The sequence below is a fragment of the Neovison vison genome, chromosome 7 (genome assembly GCF_020171115.1).
Source record: "Neovison vison isolate M4711 chromosome 7, ASM_NN_V1, whole genome shotgun sequence".
Classification (NCBI taxonomy): Eukaryota; Metazoa; Chordata; class Mammalia; order Carnivora; family Mustelidae; genus Neogale; species Neogale vison.
Genome location: NC_058097.1, coordinates 53,652,669 through 53,677,249, shown reverse-complemented (window position 1 = coordinate 53,677,249; position 24,581 = coordinate 53,652,669). Strand labels below are relative to the sequence as shown.

Genomic DNA, 24,581 nt, shown 5'->3' with positions numbered 1-24,581 from the left:
GTAGCCCAAGCAGCCAGGCCACGCTGATTAATCCGCGGATGAGCCAATCACAACTTTTCCCCGGGATGTGAGGCCCGAGCCTGGAAATTAAGGAGCCTCAGAGCCTTGTTTCTATGGCACAGAGGATGCTGGTCCAGAGAAAAATTCTGGGTCGTGAAAGGCCAGAGAACGTAGGGAGGGAATATCCTGACTGCCCACGAAATCTTTGCTTTGATGGCCCTGAGGCCGGGAGGCTCACCCGCCTTTCTCAGTTGGCGATGGGGCCCACTGAGACCCAAGTCACAGTCCCTCACTGCAAACACCGTCATCAACACGCCTTCTGCCCGCCCCACGCACTCGCTTAAAGCCACCGACTCTACACACACACACAGACCCTGACCCCCTGCGTCAGTGCATGTGTCTTTATTTCTGGATGATATAAAAGAATGAACTTAAAAAAAACACTCCAACTCAAACACCTTAATGGCTCCCCCAAAGCAATGTGGCCCCTTTACCCACCCTGATAAATAAGAGACTTCTGTCTGTCCACCCCCCCGCCCCTGGAACCCCCCTGCTATAGACGTACTCTGGGTATATATTACTCTACTCGGCAATAGACATCTCCCGAAAATAGAACTCCGGCCCTGCCCCCTGACTCTCCCCTGGCCCCACATCCCTGGGACTCTCCTTCCCCACTTCAGACCACCCGCCACTGCAGCACACTGGTGTCCTTGCCCCCCGTGGTCAGGGCCACGCTGTCATCCCACAAGAAGGCCACGTTTGTCACATGGCTGCTGTGTCCGCCGTATTTGTGGCTGAGGGCCTGGGAGAGGGAGAGAAAGACGTGAAAGGTGATGTCATTTTCTTGGCTGGAGCCCCTGTGCCAGGCACACAGTAGGGACTCAGTGACTATTTCTGCTGTGAATAAGGATCAGAGAACCAAAGAGCTTCAAATTGCAGATACTTGGAGAAGAGCATTAGCGCTAGACAATGAAAGTTATCGACTCTGAGGTCAACTTGATCCCTTAGGATCAAGTCACTGTGCTCCTTGTACAGATGGGGAAACAGGCCTGCAGCGTGTTGCCTCACTCTCACCGCCACCCGTTGCCTGTCATCCCCACCCGGCCAGCCCCCCGGGGTGGGGACTCACTCGGGGCTGAGAGCAGGGATAACTGAACAGGTGGACTTTGCCAAAGTCATCAGCTGAAGCCAGCAACTTCCCGTCATGGGAGCGGGCCACGGCATTGATGTCAGTACCATCTGCTCCCTCGGACCAGATCCCTGTGGGCGAGAAGAGGGGTGGGTGGGGGTTAGAGGTCAGCTGGGGTGAGCAAGTCCCAGCTTCCCTCCTTCCTCCCACCTAGCCTATCTCTGGCCAGGGATGATAACTACAATGATCTTTTTCAAATGTGTAATTGACCCTGGACTTCCACTGCTCAAAATCCTCCTGTGGCTCCCTGGTGGCCTTGGGAGAAAGCCCAGGCCACTGCTACCTCTTTTAAAAAAAATTTTTTAAGTTTAATTTATATAAGTCATTGCTACACCCCAGGCAGGGATCAAACTCCTGACCCCGAGATCAAGAGCCACAAGCTCTTCTGACTGAGCCAGCCAGGCTCCCCAGAAAGCCCAGGTTTCTTAGCATGACCCCCAGGTTCTGCCCAATGCTGCTCCAGCCTCCTCCTCCCTAGGGCTCCCCTTGAACCCCACAATGATTTAGCCCTCCTGCCTTCTTGGACTTCTCTAAATGCCAAGTTCTCTGCCACCTCCCTGCTTTTGTGGGAGACATGTATGACTCCCTATGCCTCAGGACTGCTTTCCTTCCTCACTGCCTCCTCATCCTCCTGGTCCAGCTTCTATAGCCCTTCTTCCAGGAAGCCCTCCTTGATTCCCTCCCAGGCTGGGGTCAGGTGGCAGCCCAGTCCCAACCCAGCTGACTCTGGGCTATCTGGGGACAGACAGGTCTGTCTCCTCCACTAGCCTGTGAGGCTCAGGACGGCAGGGCCCATGCTGGGCCTGGGGATAACCAGTAAGAGACTACAAAGATCACCAGTCGAGGATGTTTCTTGGAACTCCTACCCTGAGTGGAACCTCCCCCATTCCAGAACTTACCGAACACCCCAAATCCCAGGACACAAGTGGCTGTGGCCCATTCCACGTTCCTCACAGCATCTGCACTAGTGATCTGCTTACAGGTAGCTGGGTCCCCTGGGGCAGAAAACGGGGGTGGTGGTGGTGGGCACAAGAACTACTGACTTATCCCATGCATTTTACAGTCCAGGGCCATGGAAGTCCAAGACAGGAGGGTAAGGTCCTAGGGCTCATTCCACCTCTCCAGACTTGACTAAAGTCACTAGAATTTCGGTGGTGACAGCCCCAGGCCTCAGCAGGGGATCTGCTCAGAAACCTGTACCCCACCCACGAACCAGAAAGGGGAGCAAATCCAAAGCCAGGAGACCCGATCAATTAAAACAGCCCCTGAATAGAGGAGAGAGGCCAGAAAGCCCTGCACTCCTTCCCGGAAGTCAGGGAAGTCTACGGAAATCTCACACGGAAATAAGGAAGCTGAAGGAGGGTGGCCTTTGGCTTTCAAAGCACTCACAGTACAGTATCTCGTAGTCCCCCGAGTTGGTGACAAAGCAGCTGCTGTCCTGGGCCCAGTCCAGGTGGGTGATAAAACTGGAATGGCCCTGTGGGGGGAGGGGGGAGGGAAGGGGTGGAGTTAGAGCCCGAAGGGGTGGGGTTGGACCAGGAGAGGTGGAAGGCAAAATACAGAGTTAGGGTGAGAACACAAAGGGGCCAAAGGAAGGATACACAGTCTTTGTAGCGCGGGGGCGGGGCCAGACTCCCGGGGGGCGGGGCCAGACTGTGATGGGCGGGGCCAGACAGAAAGGGCTTAGAACACAAGGGGGAGTTTAGAACAGGTGGGCAAGGCTAGACACAGAGAGGGGGGCTTATAACACGGGATGGGGGTGGGGGCAACGTGTGGGCGGGGCTAAGACTCCTTGAAGTGATCAGGGCAGAGTCAGTAGCGTTGAAGCTGTGCTTCCTTGAAGGAGAAAACTGGTTAATTCTGCAGCCCCTGGACGGGGTGGCGGCGCAGGCTGGGGGCCACTGCCCACTCACCGAGCACTTGCCCAGGCGGCTGACCTTGCGGCCGCCCTGGTCCACCGTGTACACGTACACCAAGTTGTCGTGGGAGCCCACGGTCAGGTACGCCCCGTCTGGGGGAGGGGGAGGGGGGGCTATGAGGAGGCACCCAGGCTCTACCCCCTTCTCTGACTCAGTCCCCCACTATTCCAGACTCCTTAGCTGTCCCAAGCTCCGTCCCCACTATAGCCCTAGACTCGGCCTTGCCACACAGCCGCCACGCCTTCCCCCTGCTAGTGACTGAGCCTCAGTTCCCAGGCCTGGCTTCTCCAAGATCCCTGGGTCCCGCCGCTTACCTGGAGAGAAGCTGACCACTGAGATCTGTTCATTGCCATCCGTGTGGATAGCCACCAGGTCATGGGTCTCCGTGTCCAGGAGCAGCCATCTTTAAGGAGAAGGCATGGTTGGGGGAGGGGGTATGAGCTGATCTGGTGTGTGTGTGTGTATGTGGGGGGGCGGGCTGCAATGTGTGGGGCCTGAGGGACCCCAGAAAAGATTTGGGGCAGAGGCTGACTCCAGACAAATGTCAGAACAGTCTGGGGAACAGTCTTTAATTACAGATTCTGTGGGCTCTAGGGACATAGAATAGGGGGATGGGTGTCAAGGGACAGTTCTCAGGGGCAGCAGAGAAGCTCTCCCCAAATGCTCAACTGAGCTTTACCTGCCAGTCACCGTGCCCACGGCCAGGACAGAGCCACTGGGGTGGAAGCCAGCAGAGCGGGCAGGGTCCTGAGGGGAAAGAGGAAGCAGAACTGAGAACTGGGGTCTCCACAATCTATCTGGCCATCATTCCCCGACCCCAGAGCCAAGGGCTGTCACCTTCCTCGGCAGCCACAGACGTTCCCAAAACACTCTCCCTTCCTGTACCATTTCAGCTCAAACAGAAAACATCCCTGCTGTCACTGCTGACTGGTGCCTTTCATACTCCTGGGCTAAATGCCCCCAGCTTTACTCAACTGTGACTCCCCTAGGTAACTGTAGAAGTAAGTTTGTTGGGACTCAGGGTGTCTAGAGTTTTACGACCTCTGACAGAAAATGCCAACTTTGCTTTCCATAAAATTCTCACCAGGCAGGTCCAAGAGCCAATTTCTCCACATCTTTGTGAAATTCCCAGCAATGAGTATTTCCTTTTTTTTTTTTTTTTTTTAAGTATTTCCATTTTTGGAATGTTGGGGGTATTTGGTTGGTTCCCAGGGTGATGGAGCACCCTGGAATCAGACTTGGGTTCACATGACGGCTCTGACGCTCCCTAGTTAGGGGACATCAAAAACCTTTCCTGTCCGAGCCTGGCCTGCCTCATCTGGCAAAGGGAGAACATCAATCCTTCGCAGTGTTGTTATAGGCAAGATGTGAAGTCCTCAGAACAGTAAGCTGGTAAGCCAGATGGCCTATAGGAAGGACTCCACAAAGGTTGGTTCTGACTGTAATTACATGGCGATGATGGGAAAGTGATTTTTTTAACCTTTCCGTGCCTCCATCCAAGCGGGGATCTGTCATCCCCACTGCTTTGAGGAAGTTGTGAGAAGTTAAAAGGACGAAGTGGGCACTGTGCAAAGCCAGCACCTCTGGTCGTGGTTGACAGGCTGCCCACATCAGAAGAATCTAAGGGAGCTCGTTCCCAACTTGCAGATTTCGGGTCCCAAATATAGAACTCCTGAATCAGACGCTCTGTGGAGGGGGTGAAGGGTTCTGTGTTTCTAGCAACTCTCGGGCAGTTCGACGCCGGAATAAGGATGATGATGATACCTGGCCCTAACAATTTCCAGAGCACACCGTGCCTGAACTCAGAGGAGTTCAAAGGCCATCAAGCGTTCTAAGATCAGACGTAAGCTGGCATTCCTGGAGCAAAGCCTCAAAGAGTGGTGTGGGGTATATGATGGACTGATGTTCTCGTGTCCCAGGGGGACAGGCAGGGGAGCTTAAAAATTATACTGCCCAGAATCCTTTGCAGCGAGGGTCCCCACTGTGATTTGGGTCAATCTGTTGCACTCTTGTGGGGTCCGGAAGACCGAAGGCAGACACCCCACTCTTCCATTCATCATTTGGGCTGTGAAAGCAATGCCATTTGCTACCCTCGTCAGAAGTCGCCAGCCTTGGGCGCCTGGGTGGCTCAGTGGGTTAAGCCGCTGCCTTCGGCTCAGGTCATGATCTCAGGGTCCTGGGATCGAGTCCCGCATCAGGCTCTCTGCTCTGCAGGGAGCCTGCTTCCTCCTCTCTCTCTCTGCCTGCCTCTCTGCCTACTTGTGATCTCTCTCTGTCAAATAAATAAATAAATAAATCTTAAAAAAAAAAAAAAAAAAAAGAAGTCGCCAGCCTTGAAAGGCAAGAGCGTGGAGTATCAAGTACACAGTGCAAATACGGGCCAGTGCTGGGTCGCTCAGAGGCCAAGCCAGTCCAACAGAAGCCTCCACAGTGACGGAGATGTTCATGATCTGTACTTCCCAATACGGGGGCCACTAGGCACTGAAGTCTTCGTTCTGTTGACGTTCTACAGTTCATTGGCAAGCCACATGTACTGAACGGGGCAGCTTCCAGGCTAGCCTGCGCAATGACCCCAGCTTCCCGGTTCCCAGGGGAGGACGAGGGCACTTTCTTGAACCCGGTGCTCCTGACTGTGGCAGAGGGAGGGGTGGGTTCTGGGCCTCCTTCTGGGAGAGAACCCGTTCCTCCGGCCCTTCTGAGCAAGTCTGTAAGCACCCATGTCCCTGCATTAAATCCCTTTTGGCTTCGGGGCGCCCAGGGGGCTCAGTGGGTTAAGCATCGGACTTCAGCTCAGGTCATGATCTCAGGGTCCTGGGATCGAGCCCCACGTCCAGCTCTGTGCTCAGCAGGGAGTCTGCTTGTTCCTCTGCCCCTCCCCTCACTCCGGCACACATGCACTCTCTCTCAAATAAATAAAACGTTACAAATCCCAGTCTGCTTAAAAAGACTTGAAGTGGTTTCCACTCGTTACATGGAGCCCAGACACCTTGAGACAGGCAGTTCTGTTAGAACAGGGTGCCAGGTCCCCCCCTCCCCTTACCTCAATGACCCGACTCCACAGGGGCTGGTGGGACTCCACACTCCACAGATGCACCAGCTTATCCTGCCCGCATGTCACAAACTGTGCCCGGCTGGGGTGCGTGGCCAGGCCCCACAGCTCTTCGACGTGGCCCTGGTGGAGAGGGGAGACGGCAGTGTGGAGACGGCCAATCTAGACCCTTTCCCTAAGACCCTGGTGCCAGAAAGAAGTGATGGAGGGCGCCTAGGTGGCTCAATGGGTTAAAGTCTCTGCCTTCAGCTCAGGTCATGGTCTCAGGGTCCTGGGATCAAGCTCTGCATCAGGCTCTCTGCTCAGTGGGAGCCTGCTTCCCCCTCTCTCTCTGCCTGCCTCTCTCCCTACTTGTGATCTCTGTCTGTCAAATAAATAAATAAAATCTTAAAAAAAAAAAAGGAAAAAAGATGACGTGGTGGACTAGAGGCACCTGGGGGCCCAACCAGTTGAGCATCTGCCTTCGGCTTAGGGCTCCAGGCTCAGAGCATGATCTCGGGGTCCTGGGATCCAGCCCCATGTCCTTGGGCTCGCTGCTCAGCGGGGAGCCTGCTTCTCCCTCTCCCTCTGCTCTGGCACCCCCCCACCCCACCCCATTCATGCTCTCTTTCTCAAAATAAATAAATAAAATCTTAAAAACAAAATTGTGCTAGACTAGCCCCAGCAACACACTGGGGCTACAGGGGACCCAGGGAAGATCCTTTTCCCCATGCGTCTGGAATAGGCTGTGGGCCAGCAGCCCCTGGCCCTGGTGTGTGGCTCCAGGCAAATGCTGCATCTCCCCAGGCCTCTGTTCTCCTGTTTATAGGAGGGCAGGGGAGAGCCATGCTGGGAAGGAGCTGGACCCTGGGAGTCAGGTAGCGTCCAGAAGGCTGTGGGGCCCTGTGGAAGGTACTCGGACTGGGGAGTCTGACCTCAGCTCCCTGTGACTGACGGGTCAGGTGACTTCTCCCTGGATCCTTAGTTTAATCTTATGTAAAATGGGACTAATCACCACATGTGTCTCAAGACACTGCTGTGCTCACTTGCTGTGCTCACTTGAATCATGGACGGACAGACAGTGTCTGAGGCTAGTGCAGAGCACTCAGGAAGTGGAAGTGACTATGATTATCATGCGCTATTACTATACTATGGAATAACAATGAACAGTGATAATATAATTGTTGACATTAGTATAATGACGAATGTGAATAATAAAGTTCAAATAATACATTAACCTATTAATTATGTAATCAACAATATGTAATACTGATACATTTTTAGGGGTCTCTAAGGTCCCTTCTGGCCTTGGGACATCTAGAAAATCCCTCTAACCCTTGTTTGCCTCCATGTGCCATGGAAGCTAGAGGCAGAGAGAGATCTAGAAGCAGGAGCATGGACCTCAGCTGGCCTGTGACAGGGAAAAGGCATGGGAAGGAGTGGAGAAAACAGAACCACCATCAAGAAGTAATGCTGGCCAAGACTTCTGTGCTGGGTGTCATCCTAAATGCTGGATGAGAACAGACTCATGGGGTCCTTACATACCCCGACGAAGACGGGTTCTGTTATTGTCCTGCTGCCCAGAGACACAGACGCTCCTCACCATCTCATATTACATGGTAAGTGAGGGACAGGGAGGGGATTCGATCCTAGGCAGTCACACCCCAGAATTTCTATTCCAAACCAGCCTAATATACTATGAGGACCCTTGGCGGGGGGTGGGGCAGGGGTGGGGTGGTCACTGGGTACAGGGTAGGGTTTGAGCACACCAGGAGGGAGGAGAGGGCACTTAAGGTACAAGAAGGAAAACAGGCAGCCTCCAGGGGCCCTTCCCAGATCCAGGGACTGGGACCTGGGAAGTGTGTGGCCCAAGATGCATGTGGCCCATGGGACCACGTGCCCAGGCACTTACCGACAGAAATGGATACCACCCCTGATAGAGGGGCAGAGGTCAGCACGGCTGCAGCGGGGTTCCTGGGGCCCCCTCTGCTCTGCCAGCAGTAACTCACTGGCTACCAGACCGTGGGAAGTTCTGGGGTAGGGGTCCTGGGACGGGGGTGGGTTTATGGGGAGGGTGCACATAAAGGGAAGGTGAGTGGGGTTTGCCAGGCCAGAGGAAAAGGGATGGGGCAGGGATGCGGTGAGAAAGGATGGTGGGAAGAGAGATGGAGGGATGTGGGGAGAAGCGCAGACTCGGGAGAGGCACTCACCTGGACGAGCAGTGAGAAGCCGGTGTGGACAGAGCCCTGGAGGATGGAGTTGCGGGTGGTGCCCACATACAGCGTGTCCCCCCGGCCCTCCGCCACGGTGCGCACTGGGCCGAAGTCCTCAGGGACCTGAGGGTGGAGGGGGTAGGGGCTGATGAGGGTAGGACTCATACAGAGCGGGGGTGGGGGGAGACCAGCTGGGGAGAGGCGGGTCTATTCAGAGCCCTGATGGGATGGGAGGAGGTCCCCTCATCTTCACAGGAACCTCTCCCCCTCCTCACCTCCACCTCCTGCAGCTTGCTGTAGTCAGAACCCCAGAGGACCACCCGACGATCACGGCCCCCTCCGGACACCAGCGTCCCGTCCCGCAGGGCGCAGAGCCCAAACACACCGCCATCGTGGGCGCCCAGCACTGCCTGTGTGATGCGATTCCCACCTGTGAGGGTGAGGAGGGGTGGCCAGGGGCTGGGATCAGCATGGGGAGGCTGTGCCTGTACAGATCCCCGAAAGCACCTGGAATGCTCAATCCTACATTTAGCCATTCAGCTACCCAGTACTTATCTATTCCAGTACCTTCTTATCCATCCATTAAACCATCTGAACTAACATCCACCCATCCACCTATCCACTTTGGATCTATTTACCCCCTCACCCACCCACCCATCCATCTACTCCTTCATCCATCCATCCATCCACCCACTCACCCCCTCATCCATCCATCCACCCACTCACCCATCCATCCATTCACCCCTTCATCCATCCACCCACTCATCCATCCATCCACCCCTTAATCCATTCACCCCTCATCCATCCATTCATCTACCCCCTCATCTATCCATCCATACACCCTTCATCCATCCATCCCATCCACCCCTTCGTCCGTCTGTCCATCCATCCACCCATTCATCCATTCACCCCCTCATCCATCCATTCACTGTCATCCCATCTATTCACCTCCCCATCCATCCATCCACCTGTCTACTGATCCACCAACCCATGACCACCTCTCATCCATCCATCACTTCTTTCATCCAACTACCATCCACCTGTAAATCCATCTTTCTATTCAAACATCCGCCCATTTGCCATCTGTTTTCTCATCCATCTACCCACTCACCCATCTGTTCACTCAGCTGTCCATTTGACCATCCACTCATTCATCCACTAACCCACTCAATCAACAATTATTTCACTTGAACTTGGTTTGGGCCCAGCTTCATGCTGGGAGATACTGGGGACACAGTCGTGACCAAGACAACTTCAGATCTTGCTGTCACAGGGCTCACAGTTCCATTTCAGAGACAGACCTACTACCAGTCAGTGGCAACCCAAGGTGGTTGGGGCTAGGATGGGGAAACCAAGGAAACTGTGGGATTCCCAGAGAGGATACCCCATCTGGTAGGTCAGGAAGAGCTCCCTGGAGGAGAAGATGGCTTAGCAAGGATCTGAAGGGTGAAGAGGACAATAGAGTGTGGAGAAGTGCTGCAGACAGAAGGAACAAGGTGTACAAAGGGAAGACAGGGAGAGAGAGCATGCACTATTTAGGGAACTATGGGAAATCTGGTCTTGGGTGCCTGCCTGGTAGCACAGCTGAGTGTCTGACTTCTTGGTTTCAGCTCAGGTCATGATCTCAGCTTTGTGAGACGGAGCCCTAGCCCCACCTTGGGCTCTGCACTCAGTGAGGTATCTGCTTGGGATTCTTTCCCCCTTCCTCTCCCCACCCCACCCCACCCAGCTTGTGCACAGGCCTGCATGCTCTCATTCTCTCGTAAATAAAGTCTTCATAAAGAAATATGGTGTGGGGACGCCTGGGTGGCTCAGTTGGTTAAGCGGCTGCCTTCGGCTCAGGTCATGATCCCGGCGTCCTGGGATCGAGTCCCGCATCTGGCTCCTTGCTCAGCGGGGAGCCTGCTTCTCCCTCTGCCTCTGCCTGCCATTCTGTCTGCCTGTGCTCGCTCTTTCTCCCTCTCTCTCTCTGATAAATAAATTAAAAAAAAAAAACTAAAAAAAATAAAAAATAAAAATAAATAAATAAATAAAAAGAAATCTGGTGTGACTCCATGTAACATGGAAGGGGCCAGGAAAGGCAGGGCCAGACCATGCAGGGTCATGGAGGCCTCAGTGAGCAACCTGGACGTTGTCCTGAGGGAACTAAGGAGCAATGGAAGAGTCTGGCAGGAGAAGAACGGGGTCAAATTTACACTTGGTTGAGAACAAATGAAATTCAGGAGGCAAGACTTCAGGCCAAGGATCAGGGAGGAAGCTGGGACAGGGACTCGGAGGAACAGTCCTCCTCAGCCCAAATTCCTCAACCCAGCGGAACCACGTGCACATACATCATCTTGTCCACTTATCTTTCCACCCACCCTGCAGCCCAGGGGAGGGCCCCAGCGGTGGGTCTGGGGATATGTAAATGAATCACCCACAGTCTCTGCCCTCAGAAAACTCACAGCCTGCTGAGAAAGACATACCCCAGTGATTCCGAGCTTATTCTCAGCTGTCTAAGCTCAAGGGATGTTCCAAAAAATGTGGTGCTGGAGGCAATGCTATTATACCCATACTACAGATAGGGCAACTGAGTCGCCATCACAAAGCAACGCCTGACTCGGGCCTGTCTCCCATATACCCATGTGTGGTGGGGCCGGGTGCCCGGCTTGGCCACTTCTCTGAGCCTATGGTTTTTCATCTGTGAAAAATGTGACTGGGGCGCCTGGGTGGCTCAGTGTTAATTAAGCCTCTGCCTTCAGCTCGGGTCATGATCTTAGGGTTCTGGGATCGAGCCCCACATCAGGCTCTCTGCTCAGCGGGGAGCCTGCTTCCCCCTCTCTCTCTGCCTGCCTTCTGCCTACTTGTGATCTCTCTCTATCAAATAAATAAGTAAATAAATATTTTAAAAAAAGAAAAATGTGACTATTTAGTGCAGCCTTGAATAAGGAGCCTCCCGTACATGAACACAAACGTACCCAGGCCAAAAAACTCACTGACTATTTCACACCATCCATCTGCCAGGACAAGCTTTTATTCACCCCATGAGCCTTGGCTGGGACAGCGCACCAATCCATCGGTGGGGACAACCATTCGTTCACGTACTTGTTCGTTCACTTAACCATGCACCACCAAAGAGGACAGTGCACTCACTCCCTCAACCTTCCACTCACTGAGTAGGACAACCCCTTCCTTCATTCCCTTATTCTTCATTTACTGCTCTGGGACAAACCATCCACTCAGCCACCCACCCATCTATCCATCCACCCACACAAGTGTTAACCAGCTCCTTTGTTTATCATTCACACTTGATCCCACCCATGGAATTTGCAGGAGACAAGGAAGGGGAATAAGAGATTTCATGGAGAGGCGGATATGGAGCTGAGCCTTGATGGGGGGTGGACTGGGAATTAGACAAGTAAGGATACGGCCTGTTTTATCAGACATGCCACACAAGCTGGGGCAGAGGAAGGTTCAGCCAAAGGGGGTTGGGGAGGACTGGGTGGAGGACAAAACACATGGGGTGACACCGACCTTTGCCCCAGACATAGAGGTTCCCCCCAGAGTCTCCGGTGACCACGTCGCCGCCTTCCAAAAAGGTCACACACAGCACATACTTCGGTTTCTCGTGTTTCTAGGGTGGAGGAGAACGGGAAGGTGTCAGAAGGCTGCAGAAGCAGAGAGCCTCCCAGAGCTCACCCCCCATCCAGGACTATGGTCCAGGAGATCCCTTCCATGCTTTTGGGTGTGAAGCCCAGTGCGGAGCATCCCATCTCCAACCATCTCCAACCTGCCTCCATGTCACTCTGGGGCCAAGAGCTTCTGACCCCGCTGTCTCCCTTGCCCACCCCCGGACCCACTTCCTGTCTCCTTTCTGACTTTTTTCCTGTCCTCTCTCTGCCCCTGACTCTCCCTCTCCATCCTTGGCTCTCCCTTGTCCTCTGTTCCTGGATCTCCCTCTCCCCATCCCTGGGTCTCCCCCTCTTTGTCTTGGGTCTCCCCCTTTCTGTCCCCAGCTTTCCCCTCTCTATCCCTGGCTCCCCTGCTCTGCCCCTGCCCCTCTCTCTTCCCCTCTCCTTCTCCACCCTCTATCTCTTTGTCCTTCTCTCTGCCTTGCCCTGCCCCACCCTTTCCTCAATATCTGTTTCATCTGTACCCGGTGTTCTCAGGGCCTCCCTTTTTGGGGTGAAAGCCCTTCTCTCCCATGCCCTCCACTTCCCGCTCAGTGTCTGTCTGTCTGGGTGCACATCTCTTCTGGCCAGTCGTCCTCTGACCTCGGTGTTTTTCCATATTCTTGGCAAGTACAGCACTGCTTACTGAGCACTTACTATCTGCTAGGGGCTGCTAGACTCTTCAGCCCTTTGAAGCCTCACAACCTGAGAGTTAAGAAGGATACCCTCACAGTCTGGATTAGGAAACGGAGGCCCTGGCAGGAAACACCTTGGCATTCCCATAATCTCCAGCGTCTGGAACCCTCTGGGTCCCTCTGTTTTGTTGTCTGTCTGGGTGTCTTTGCCTGCCTTCTTCAGGACCAGTCTGTACCCCCTCCCGTGGCACTCACCTCAAAGAGGCCCTGCCGCTTGCTCAGGCTGCCCCCTTCCAGACTCCAGAAGTAGATGTGGGATTTCCCACAGGTGATGAGCAGGGTGGGGTCTGTGGGGTGGAAGGTGGCCACCAGCACGGCCTCGTTGGAACACTTTGGGGAGTGGGGAAGATTCTGAATGAGGACCTCAAAACCACCAGGGCCACCCCATGTAGGGCTGCCCTATACAGCTGTGCAGGTTGTACACTGCACACCTTGACTGCCTGTGTCTTTACTATATAGGCAAACAAAAGTACAGGAGGAAGGGCCAGCCAGCCAAGCATCTTTGTCAACATCACAGCAGACCCTGGAGCACTCCAACTCTGAATCAAGTACTGTGCTAAGCACCTCATCCATTAACTCTGGTAATCCTCACAGCACCCTGAGAGCAGAGGCTCATTAACGCTCTCCATCACCGATGAAGACGTGAGGCTCAAAGAGGGGAAATCCCCTGCCCTAGGCCATACAGCCAGGGAAGCGTCAAATCCAAAATCAACTAACATAGGTCTGACTCCAGAGCCCGGCCTCTCAAACACTAAGTCTCTGTCTCCAAACTGTGGGCCCATCCAAAATCTAGGTCTCCTGCCTCATGCCCAAAACAGACACATGACCTTGAAGCAAGGAGCTGTCCCCTCTACCATGCTTCAGATTACTGATCTAGAAGTCAGGCCCACAGAAAGATGCAAGTCATTGTTTTGCAAATGGCAAGGCCACGTTCAGTAGCTGCCTCATATTGACCTTTCTGTTGGGCCTGGTCCAGCACCCCTGCATCTTAACATCAAAGCCAAGTCCCTACTAGGAAGATGTTACCATCATCCCCATTTTACAGATGAGGCAATCAAGGCTCAGAAAGGCAAGCCTCTTGCCTGAAGTCACACAGCCACCAAATGGTAAAGCTTAAACTAAGATGTGAGGGTCTCGGGTTCCAGACTCCTAACTGCTGAGCTCCAGCCAGTCCCACAGAGGTACCCCGAGGAGAGGGGATGAGCACAGGCACCCCACCTTGCCATCCACCACCTTGGACTCCTTGGCCCAGTCCCACACGGACAGCATGTGATCGTTGGATTCATCCACTGCACACAACAGGTTGCCCCCGTTCTAGAAGGAAGAGAGAGGAAGGGGGCAGAGAAGATGGGTCAGAGTCCATCCCCTCAACACTTTCCCCACAGGGACATTTCCCATGCAGGTCTGTTGTAAGATTTTCAAAGCTCTGGGCCCACTTTACAGGAAACACATTCAAATACATTCCCTGTCCGGCAGCCAAACACGTATTTTAAATGGCTTCTAGAATTTTCCTTTTGAAATGACCCGTGCCTAAGAAATTCATCTCCTCCATCCTCAGCTTTTTCTCTGCAGTCCCCATGTGGTCAGGAATCCCGACAGCATCCAAGCCATACTCTTATAAGGAGTAACTTTTATTTACGTGTAATTGAACAATCAAGTTGACAAAATGTTGGGTGTTTATACCTTTGGTTAAACAGCTTAATTTTGATCTTGCAGGGTTTCCCTGCTGTTAGACACACACACTGTAGCAACAAAATAGCTTTTCTCCCTCCCCCCACCCCACCCCCAGAGCCCTCAAAGGACTCCTTGGAAAAAAAAAAAAAAAAAAAAAGGACTCCTTGAGCCTCAGGAAATCCAGGAGCCTCTAATCAGTGCTTCTTACACAATCGGTGGGAGGACCGTCATTCCTCAATTCCTTGCATATCAATACTTTGGTAGAATACATTTTGATAAAAATTTAAAATATGATTAAAAAGCCCACCAATCACAGACTTGGATGTTGTGGAAAATGTCAAATCGCTCTACAAATTCCTAAAGACTTACTCTCCATTTCTGGCCTTATCTCACCCAGACCTGGCAACACCCATCCAGGCCCCCCCCCACACACACAGGATCTACACACCGGGCTCCAATGCCTAAGGGGTAAGGACCTTTGAAGAATGAAAGTTGATGCCAAAAATAACCCTACAAGCATGGGCCAATCCAAAGATCGCTGAGGAGTTCGTGAGGGGGACAATCAGGTCATGTGGGTCCCCCCTCCAAATGGCTAACAGAGCAGCCCTGTGAGGTCACAAAGATGGGGGCTCAGCCTGAAGGGCCTGAAATTCTGCCAGGGGGCGTGGCCTACACCTCCAGCATCACAGTGAAGGTGTGGCTCCACCCCAAAGTTCTGGGGGTGGGGGGAGGGCTGAAGGGGGAAGGGCTGGACATGAGGGGGCAGATGCAGGGCCCGCAGGACTTACAGATTTGGAAAAGCCCACACAGCACACAGCTCTGTCAAACACCCCCAGGCCCAGCACATGTAAGGTGGAAAGGGAAACTGAGTCCCAAATGCGCACGTGGGGTGGTAGTGGCTGCAAGGAAGAAAGAGGCCCGTTACCTGGGGGGGGGCCCACCTGTCTGCCCCCACCACCACCCCACCCCGGTCTCCAGGTGCCTCCCCCTCCAATCTGTTACCTTCCCCTCCTTCGTGGTGCCTGCCACCTGTCCAGTAGCAATGGTGACCATATCAGGGTGGACAGCCAGGCTGAGGGAGAGGACAGATGGACAGGGCTCAGGGGGAGGGAGGGGACTCAGGGCAGCCTGGGACCCCTCTCACAGCAGGCCAATGTCACAGGCCTGGCTATTCATTCCACAAGCTGGTTGAGTGAGTGGCTTGGCCAATAAACGCTGATTTTGTCTGCTAACGAGAAGGGGGCACTTTCTGGGCACTTGGGCTCAGAAGCAAGACTCTGGCCTGGGGTCTCTAACTCCAATACCTGCAGGACTCAGGCCTGGACCCAAATGGTGGCCAAGAGAGTGCACCCACTTAAAGGGGCCGTCTCTACCTGGCTCCTACATGCCGGGGGGGGGGGGGGGGGGGGGGGGGGGGGGGGGGGAGGGGGGGGGGAGGGTTGTCTGGGGCACTAGCTAGTCTCCGGAAAAAGTGAAAAATCCAGGCATTTGGGTGAATTCACCGCCCTTTAAAATACTGATAACTAAAAAAAAAAAAAAAAAGGGGGGGGGGGCGCCTGGGTGGCTCAGTGGGTTAAGCCGCTGCCTTCGGCTCAGTTCATGATCTCAGGGTCCTGGGATCAAGTAGAGAGCATCGAGCTCTCTACTCAGCAGGGAGCCGGCTTCCTTCCCTCTCTCTGCCTGCCTCTCTGTCTACTTGTGATCTCTCTCTGTCAAATAAATAAATAAAATCTTTAAAAAAAATAAAATAAAATACTGATAACCCATTTTTTGTTTTTCCTGAGTCCAGCTTGTAGGCCAAGCAAAGCCCTGCCCCTCTAAGCCCCCAGGCCTTTACCATTTGATGTCATCGTTGTGTCCCAGGTAATGCCGCTGCCTCTGCTCCTCCACACTGTACAGCACGGCCACGGAGGCCACGAAGTACACTATCTCCCCAGTGGGCAGCAGGTAAAGGTTGGCCCGGCAGTCTCGGCCACGGTAGCCATAGCTGGAGATGCCCAGGGGCCGGTCAAGGAGCCTGTTTTGTATTGCACATGCACACTGACTGCCAGAGTCAAAGCACTGGGCTTCGGTTTTCCTGCTTCCACTCAGATCCCTGGCGAGTGGTGGGGGTGATGGTATCCCCCCCAATAGCATGTCCACCAAAATATTAACCCCGGGGAAACCTGCACATGTGACTTAACTGGGGAAAGGAGTCTTTGCAGACATAATTAAGGATCTCAAGATGAGATTATCCTGGATATCTCAGTGGCCCCTAAATCCAAAGACAAGTGCCCTTGTATAAGAGTCAGAGAGGAAAAGATGAGAACGCAGCGAGGGGCAGGAGGGGGCGCGCACCAGGGACCATAGGAAAATCAGAGACTGGAGTGATGTGAAGTGGCTACAGGCCAAAGAGCCCCCAAAGGGCTCCTGGCAGCCAACAAAAGCCAGAAGACAGACACAGGACAAGTTCTCCCCCGGAGCCTCCAGAGGGAGCGTGCCCAGACCTGCCCATCCCCCCCCACACACACACCTTGACTTTCAATTTCTGGCCTCCAAAATCATGAGAGAAACTTTTTGTTTTGAGCCCTGAAGCCCACGGCAATTTGTTACAGCAGCCACAGAGCACCAATATAAGCCCCTGCCCCCCTCTCTCCAGAAGGATCCTGTTAAGACCTGTCAGCTCACATCTGCTCTAACCTTCCCATGGGTCCCAAGTAACTTGGAGCAGAAGTCAAAATCCTTACGAAAGTCCAGGTATGAGGCCTGGCCTGATCTGGGCCAGATTCCTCATTCTTGAATCAGGCTCCACTCACACTGGCCTCCACTCTGTTATCACCTCAGGGCCTTTGCACTTGCTGTTCCCTCTGCCTGAGCTCTCCTACCCTTCCTCTCTCCATGGCTCCCTCACCTTCTTCAGGTCTCTGCTCAACTCAGAGAGGCCTTTCCTGCCCATGTTATTTAAAACCGCAAACATTCACCCTCACTGCCTCCACTCCCCTCCCCACTCCTGTTTCTGTCCTATACTCATCTGAATCCCACACGTTTTAACTGTCTTCCCAGCTAGAGTATCTGCTCCAGGCGGCACTGTTTTATTCACTGCTGTATCCTTTGTGCCCAGATTAGAGCCTGGGACAGAGCAAACACAGGAATTCAGTATCTGATGAAGGAATGGCTGACTCCTCTGTTCAGAACTTTCTGGGGCTCCCCCCATTGGCCTGGCTGGGCCCTTTCGGGCTTCACATGGCTTCAGCCCTCCTTGACTCTCTCTGATCTTGGAGTCCCTCAAAATGCCAAGATCATGACTCCAGGCCTTGACGCTAACCTTTTCCCCTTCGCCTCATACATTTGACCTGCTACTCTTAGCTGTCCCTTCTTCCGGCCTCCCCTCCCTCAGTAATTACCTGGTTAATCTATATGTTAACTGTCCCCAATGAGACTGTGAGTTCCGCAGTGGCCAAGACTGGGCTGTTTTGTTCACTTCTCTAACTCCTCCTCTGGGAAGCCCTCCCCGACCCCCGGGCTGGGTCAGCTGCCCGTCTGGGTTCCCCACCCCAGCCCTGATCACTGAGTTATCACTGTCAAGGAGTCTGTCCCCACACTGGACAAGCCCTAGGAGGGCAGGCACCCAGCCCTTGGCCCCAGATGTTCAGAAAATATCTGAATGAATGCTGACCCTGCATGTGTCGTGACCCCACAGAAAACTGCTCTAGCCTGCGGTTATTTCGGGGACAGGCATCCGAGGCCCATGCTGATATCTGCAGCCTTAGCTGATCCAGCCTGGTACAACAGCTTAGTATGCTTTGATTCTTGTGAATATTTCCAGCTGTCTCAAAGGGACTCTGGGCTCCAACAACCCTGCCTCCCCCAGGGCAGAAACCAAGCCTGAGAGAAGAGGACAAGGACCAGATCCCTAGGATGCTGACCCCAAGCCCCTGTGGGCTTTTTGGAAAAAGCCTGGGCCACGTAGTTAGGAGTTCTTTGCCTTGGAGCTGTTCTGACTCCCTAGGTTAGGGGTAGGGTCCCTCTCTTGGATTCTGTTTTCTCATCCAGAAAGTGGGGGTCATAATTCCCAATCTGTAGGCTTCAGAGAGCTCTTGGAGGTTCTGCTTGTTCTACAAAAGAGAAGGACTGTATCATTCACTGTATTTATCCATAAAACACTTGAGAACAGTGCCTGGCATTTAACTGCTCAAATAATGAGTAGTCACTATTTATCAATCCCTGATTATGAGGCACGTTTGAGCTTGGCTCCTTTACACACTGTTTCATAGCCTTATAAATTGGAGATCACGAAACCCATTTTTCAGAGGACACAGCTGAGGCACAGAGAGGCGAGGTGACTTGTCCTGGGTCACAGAGCCAGCCCGGGCTGGGGTTTCAATCCATTTCTGCCAGGGTTCCTCACCATTTCCAACTTCTATTTCTCAAATATGCCAAGTTCATCTGGTCACAGAGCCCCCATACCTGCGGTGCTCTCTGTCTGGAACATTCTTCTTCTAGTTCTTCCTATGCTTGCTCCTAATTGCTGAATTTGTGCAGCTCAAAGTCCCCCTCCTCAGAGAAACAGTGACTCCTCTCACAGGACCTTGGGTCCCTGTGTTCCCAGCATTTATTACTTAACTGAAATTACCTTGTTTATTTGACCACTGGCTTCTGCTACCTTCTCCCTCCCTCCCCCCGCCCCCATCTCCCTTTAGAAGGTGAGCTCTGGTTCACGCCTGGAATATAGAAGAGAATCTGACATATGGAAGGCACTCAGCAAACATTTGGCTGCTTTCATGAATCATAAAAGGTCATTTCAGCTAATCTGCTTTCCTCCTGCTCTCTTCTGACTCCGGGGTCATCCTGACCCCTCAGGCACCCAGAGGACTGCAAGTCCCTCGGCAAGTTCCTCCTGATTGGAGGCAAAGATCCTCCCTCTTGAAGTGTCATACCAGGAGGACTCTTATCCCCTCCAGACCTGGGGAATGCAGGGCGGTGAGGAAGGGATTACAGCAAAAGGATACACCCAGTCCAGCTTGAGACGGCTGGAGGGCAGCTCGGAGCGGGTGTCCAGGCTGTAGGTGGGAGCCAGCTCGTCCGGAATCAGCATGGGCACGGGGCGCCCCCTCAGGAACATTTTCACAGAGCCCTCCTCTGCCAGGACACCCCCAAAAGTCAGGCGCTGACAGCAGCCCCTACCCCCTATTCCCTCTCCCCTTCAGGCTTCACTTAAAAAAAAAAAAAAGGGCGGGGATCTGAGGCCAGAGAGGCAAAGGCTCCATAAGCCAGGTCCCCTGACCTCCAGCGATCCCCAACCACGCCCCTCCCCCGCTCCCCACTCACCCATGCTGAAGATAACTTCTTTGGTTTTGCTGTCAGGAAAGGGTGAGGAAAAAACACCCTAATTAGCAGACGGGTCAGAAAAGGGGAGAAACCACTCCCCTGCCCCACCGGTTCCCTGGAGATCTCTGAGGAATAACGGGGCGGGGGGGGCGGGGCGCGTAAGGAGCGGAGCGCTGCCTCTCTGCAGGCCGTGTGCTTTGCTCGGTTGATCTTGCAGAGCCTAAGACACAGGCCCAGAGAGGCAGTGATCGCCAAAGATCACACAGCACGAAGTGGCAGGGACGCGATCCTGGAAGACGGGAGTCACCAGGGACCCCTCCCTCCTAATCAGCACGGAGCTCCCAGCGCTCCCCACCCCCAGTCCCACAGTGCCCCGAACTTCAAGCAGCAAGGGAAGCGGTGAAGGGGCGTGTCTCCCCATTCCCTTCGCCGGCGGAAAGGGTTGATACTCCGGAGCCTGGGTCCCTAGCGAGGGCGAAGGGAGACCTGGGATCCAGGCCCCGGGGGTGCAGGGAAGAGAGGGTCTGCGAGAGGGTCTCACCCAGCTCCAAAGCTACTCATGGCGGCGGCTGGCGGAGCTTCGGGGCCGGGGGTGGAGCCGGGACGGGCTCCGCCGCTTCCGGCCCTGGGAGGCGCCCGCGCCGCCGCGCCCTGCCCCGCCCTCCGCGGCCGACCCCGGGAGCCGGCCGGTCACACTGGGTCTCAGATCCCGGGCTGTGGGGTCCTGACAGGCTCTTTTGAGGGGGGTGAGGGGAGAGTGTTGTTTGAGACCAGGACCAGCCGGTGTGTCTGCCTGAGTTCAGACCCCACCTCTGCCACTTCCCAGCAGAGTGGACAGGTTGCCCAAACTGCCTCGGTTTCCTTATTTTAAAAAAAATGGGAATACGAGTCCCTACCTCGCTGGGTGATTGCGAGGATTATACTGGTTAATTCATGCAAAGTGCCCGGAGTAGTGCCTAGCACATAGCCCTATGGACGTGTTTTCTATTATTTGAGTCGGGTTGAAATGTGTGGTTTTGAGCCAGTTCCTGCCTTATTTCAGCCCCCAAACCCACAGCGTCGTGACTCCCCTCCGGTTTTTACTCTGCCCAGGCGGTCAGTGTGGTCCTGCCTCCAGGGAATGGACCACGCCCAACATTCTCGTCACACCCACCTCCCTCTCCGATCTGTTCCCAGAGTTGTCCCCTCTTGATAATTGACTGCTCCCCCTGAACCCTCGCCTCGGGTCACCCCAGGCATTCTACTGAGATTACTTTACCGGGATCCAGTCCCAGGGTAGAGTCCCTTCAAAGCCTCCAGGTTGGCCCCGCCCCCTGATGATTGGCCCCGCCCATCCGTGGCCCCGTCCCTCTGGCCTAGTATCAGACTCGCTCCACCTGCCACCAGTGATCCCCACCCCAGGCTCTGATTCTGCCAGGCTAACACTCTGCCTGTGACCTCTTTGAGGCTTCTGTCCTGCCCCCACCCCTGAGAATCAATGGAGACTATTTTACCTCAATGGCCACGCCCACAAGCCTGGCTCCTCCTTAAGTTCCACCCGGGCTTACCCAAAGGGTCCTAACTACTCACTTCCCCCAAGTCCTAGTCCAGCCTCTTAAGGCTTGACCACGCCCCCCAATGTCGGTCGACCCTTTCCAGGCCTTCCACTTGGACCATGCTACCTCAAGACTGGTCTCTCCAAGTTTCCGTCACTGTCCCCGTGTTCGGAACTAGATGCCCTCTCTCTAAGATATCACCTCGTGGCCTGGGGCATCACCCCCCAATTGCCCATCCCCTCTCCCATGCCTATCTGGGGTCCTGGCCGCACCTCTGTGACATAACCTCGCCCAGACACCTACCCTTCCTTTTTGGCGCTACAATTGCTGCTAGAAGATGTGGTGCGGCTGCGGGGGTCCTCGCGGCGCACCGAGGCGAGGCGCTCTGGTGACAAAAAGCGGCGGGCGCTGCGAAGAGAGAGCACACAGTTAGGAGCCTATGAGGTTAGCAGGCTGGTGTTCGAGGCGGGTGAGAATCTCCTGGCACTTTCCATTGCTGGAGTTCGGGCCCCCGAGCCCATCCCTCGTCATATAAACATCCTCCGTCTCCCACTGGGTCTTGGAGGAGGCTGGGGACCTCAGCTTCTGTGCCTTACCTGCGCCCGGAGGTCGTCGCCTCCTTCTTGGGGGAGGATGGGGAGGTGGCATAGCCGCCCACGCGCCGCGGGGGTCCCGCACCATTGAGGGGCGTCCTGGTGGGAAGGCCTTTCAAGAGCTGACACACTAGAGGATGGGGTTAGAGGATGGAAGTTGTGAGTATGAGGTCCAGGTCCTGACCTCCCCATCTCATCCCTCCGGTCTAGCAAAGATACCCGAAGCTGTGGTGCCTAAGCGTGGAGGCGCTCGGCCCTTGGGGGTTCCCCGCGCGCGCAGCGCAGCACCCTGCTCTTCGCATGCCCGCAGGCGACGCAAAGCGTCAGCCAGCGCCGCCTTTAGGACCGCGAGCTCGTCTTCCTGCAGCTGCAGCCGCTGCTCCAGCGCCGACACGCGGTCGTCCACCTCCATGCCGCTCGTGCCCGACAAATTGTCATCTGGAAAGAAGGGTAGCACTGGCTCCGGGGGCCACTCTGGATCTCCAAGGTTTAAGGTGTTCCCCGCGTCCCCTACCGTCCCGCCACCTGCCCGGGTTAAAAGAGGGGCCAGCCACTGCCCCTTCCTCTCCCTCAACCTGTGGCTGGGACGCTCGCAGATGGGCCAGGAAGAGTGTTCCGAGGGGGAAGGAAATCCCCACCGCTCTCAGATCTAGGCCCCACACTCTTCTGCCCGCCCTGGAGGTGTGACCTTAGGGAAGTCCCTTCTCTCTTACAGTCTAAGATTCTACCAGTCAAGAGCCTGAAGGCTCTGATTTCAAGATTTTATGACTAAGATGCTAAACTAACTATGAGTGATATCAATAATTTTTATCTTTATTTAAGTCGGCTCCACGCCCAATGTGGGGATTGAACTACGACCCTGACTGAGATCAAGAGTTGCCTGCTCAGGGCGCTTGGGTGGCTCAGTGGGTTGAGCCTCTGCCTTGGGCTCAGGTCATGATCCCAGGGTCCTGGCATCGAGCCCTTGCACTGGGCTCTCTGCTCCCGCGGGGGGCCTGCTTCCCTCCACCCCCACCCCCCGCCTGCTTCTGCCTACTTGTGATCTCTGTCAAATAAATTAATAAAATCTTTAAAAAAAAAGAGAGAGAGAGAGAGAGAGTTGCCTACTCATGAGCCAGCCAGGCGCCCCCATACCGATATTTTTAAAATGACACCAGCTTATTCCTAGTGACACTAACGCTCTAGAACTGATCATCAATATTCTCTAATGAATACCAACATTTTATCCCAGGTACTAACGTTTCCTTTCTGTTTCTTAAGACTTTCCAAGCCAAAAGGTCGTGCCTGGTCCTCCCCTTCCCATTCTCTCTTCACCTTCGGCTTCGACCCCAGAATCGGCTGCAAGGACAGAGTTTCTGCGTCCCCTGGCGGTAGACTTGGGGATTGCAGGCAGCGCATCACAGACCCAGGAGACCCACGGGAGGGAGATGCGGGCGGGGACCTGACAACCAAACTCTCTATCCCAGCCAGAGCTTCTCTCCTGTTCATCTTCCTTATTTCACTTCTGTACCCCACGCCCCAGATTAGGCTCTCCCTCTCCTGTCCAGCCCATGGGTTCAACCAAATAACTCCTCCATCGCTCCCCACCCAACTCATTTTCCCGAAGTGGGAGGGGTGGATGACTGAGACGTCCCCCTCCCCTCTCCCTCCCAGACCACTCATACCCAGACTCATTGCTGGCAACAACCGAGGAAGTCCTGGCTCCCAGCCGGGTGGAAGTAAAGGCGGTATCATTAACAGGGACGGGGCGTGGAGGTCGCACCTGCCATCCCGCGTCCGTAGGCTGCCCCGCCCGCCCGCTGGGCTCCGCAGTGCAGCCGTCCCTCCCTCCCCTCCCTCCCCCCACCCTTCTGGCGGCCCAATCGCCAGCCTGGCCTCGCCCGCCCTGCCCCCCACCAGCGCCTCTTTGGTCCGGTGTTTGGACCTGCAGAGGAAGGTGGGGGCCTCCCGAAGTCGGAGGAAGGGAGCTGTCAGGACTTAGAACTCTAAGGGAAAGGACCCTCAGGGTCCTGCTGGGATCACGTTTTCCAAAGGAGGAAACTAAGAATGGAGGCTGGGGGAGCGCTTGGAGACTAATCTGGTCACTAGGTGAAGGGGCAGGAGGGCCCCATGACCTCGTTGTGCCAGACCCCCTCTTACCTACCACTACTAATACTATACACACACACCCCAAAAAACGGAGGGGGAGAGAGAGGCCCGTTATAGCGGTTTAGGGAGCTTACGTGTGACAAGACTTCCTGCACTTAGCACTGTTCACTTAGGACTAGTTTCCTGGCTCCTGGTACGGTGCTCAGTAAACCCAGAATATAATGAACTATTATTATGGTACATACTGCTCCAGGCAACCCTACTAATGTAGGAGGAGGGGAGGAGGAAGGGGGTTGAGGCCCAGAGAGATGAAGTTACTTGTGCCTGGACACACAGCCTTGCAGCAGTAGAACAAGTATTGGACCCAGGCTGCCTCTTAAAGGGGCAGAGGAGGCCAAAATAGCATCTTGTCCTCCGCCAACTCCAGTGTGATCAGGGGAGTGAGCCTCCAAACCGGAAGATAGTCCCTTCTTAGGGCCCCCTGAGTGAAATGGAGGTGCTTTCATCTTGGTCCTTCAAGTCCCCACCTGGAGAGGCCAGCTGCGTTCTGAGGCCTTGGACCCATCCCCCCAGCCCCCCTTAACTCAAGTCCTCTGGCTCCCATCTGAGCATCCCCGCCCCCCCCCCAGCCCTTTTGCCCAGAGACCAGCCCTGGCTTCTCCGTCTCCCCTGTCTTCCACCTCCCCTCCA

At 54.6% G+C, this 24,581-nt stretch overlaps 1 protein-coding gene across 2 annotated transcripts; it reads right to left on the bottom strand.

Annotated features, from left to right (window-relative positions):
- Positions 1 to 386: 386 nt before the first annotated feature.
- On the bottom strand, positions 387 to 20,265 carry EML2 (EMAP like 2). 2 transcript variants are annotated; one of them, XM_044257095.1, is made up of 19 exons: positions 20,217 to 20,265; positions 19,676 to 19,704; positions 19,357 to 19,486; positions 16,206 to 16,355; positions 15,371 to 15,440; positions 15,157 to 15,267; positions 13,913 to 14,008; positions 12,890 to 13,024; positions 11,863 to 11,962; positions 8,625 to 8,779; positions 8,347 to 8,472; positions 6,149 to 6,280; positions 3,788 to 3,855; positions 3,423 to 3,511; positions 3,103 to 3,200; positions 2,579 to 2,666; positions 2,089 to 2,184; positions 1,130 to 1,260; positions 387 to 802 (listed from the first exon to the last, which is right to left on the bottom strand). In XM_044257095.1, the coding sequence occupies exons 1-19, from the start codon at positions 20,234 to 20,236 to the stop codon at positions 677 to 679; spliced, it is 1,950 nt and encodes a 649-aa protein (XP_044113030.1). In that variant the 5' UTR covers positions 20,237 to 20,265; the 3' UTR covers positions 387 to 676. The 2 variants fall into 2 exon arrangements, with proteins under 2 accessions (XP_044113030.1, XP_044113031.1); XM_044257096.1 differs by lacking the exon at positions 12,890 to 13,024 and having other exon boundaries at positions 20,217 to 20,264.
- Positions 20,266 to 24,581: the final 4,316 nt, after the last annotated feature.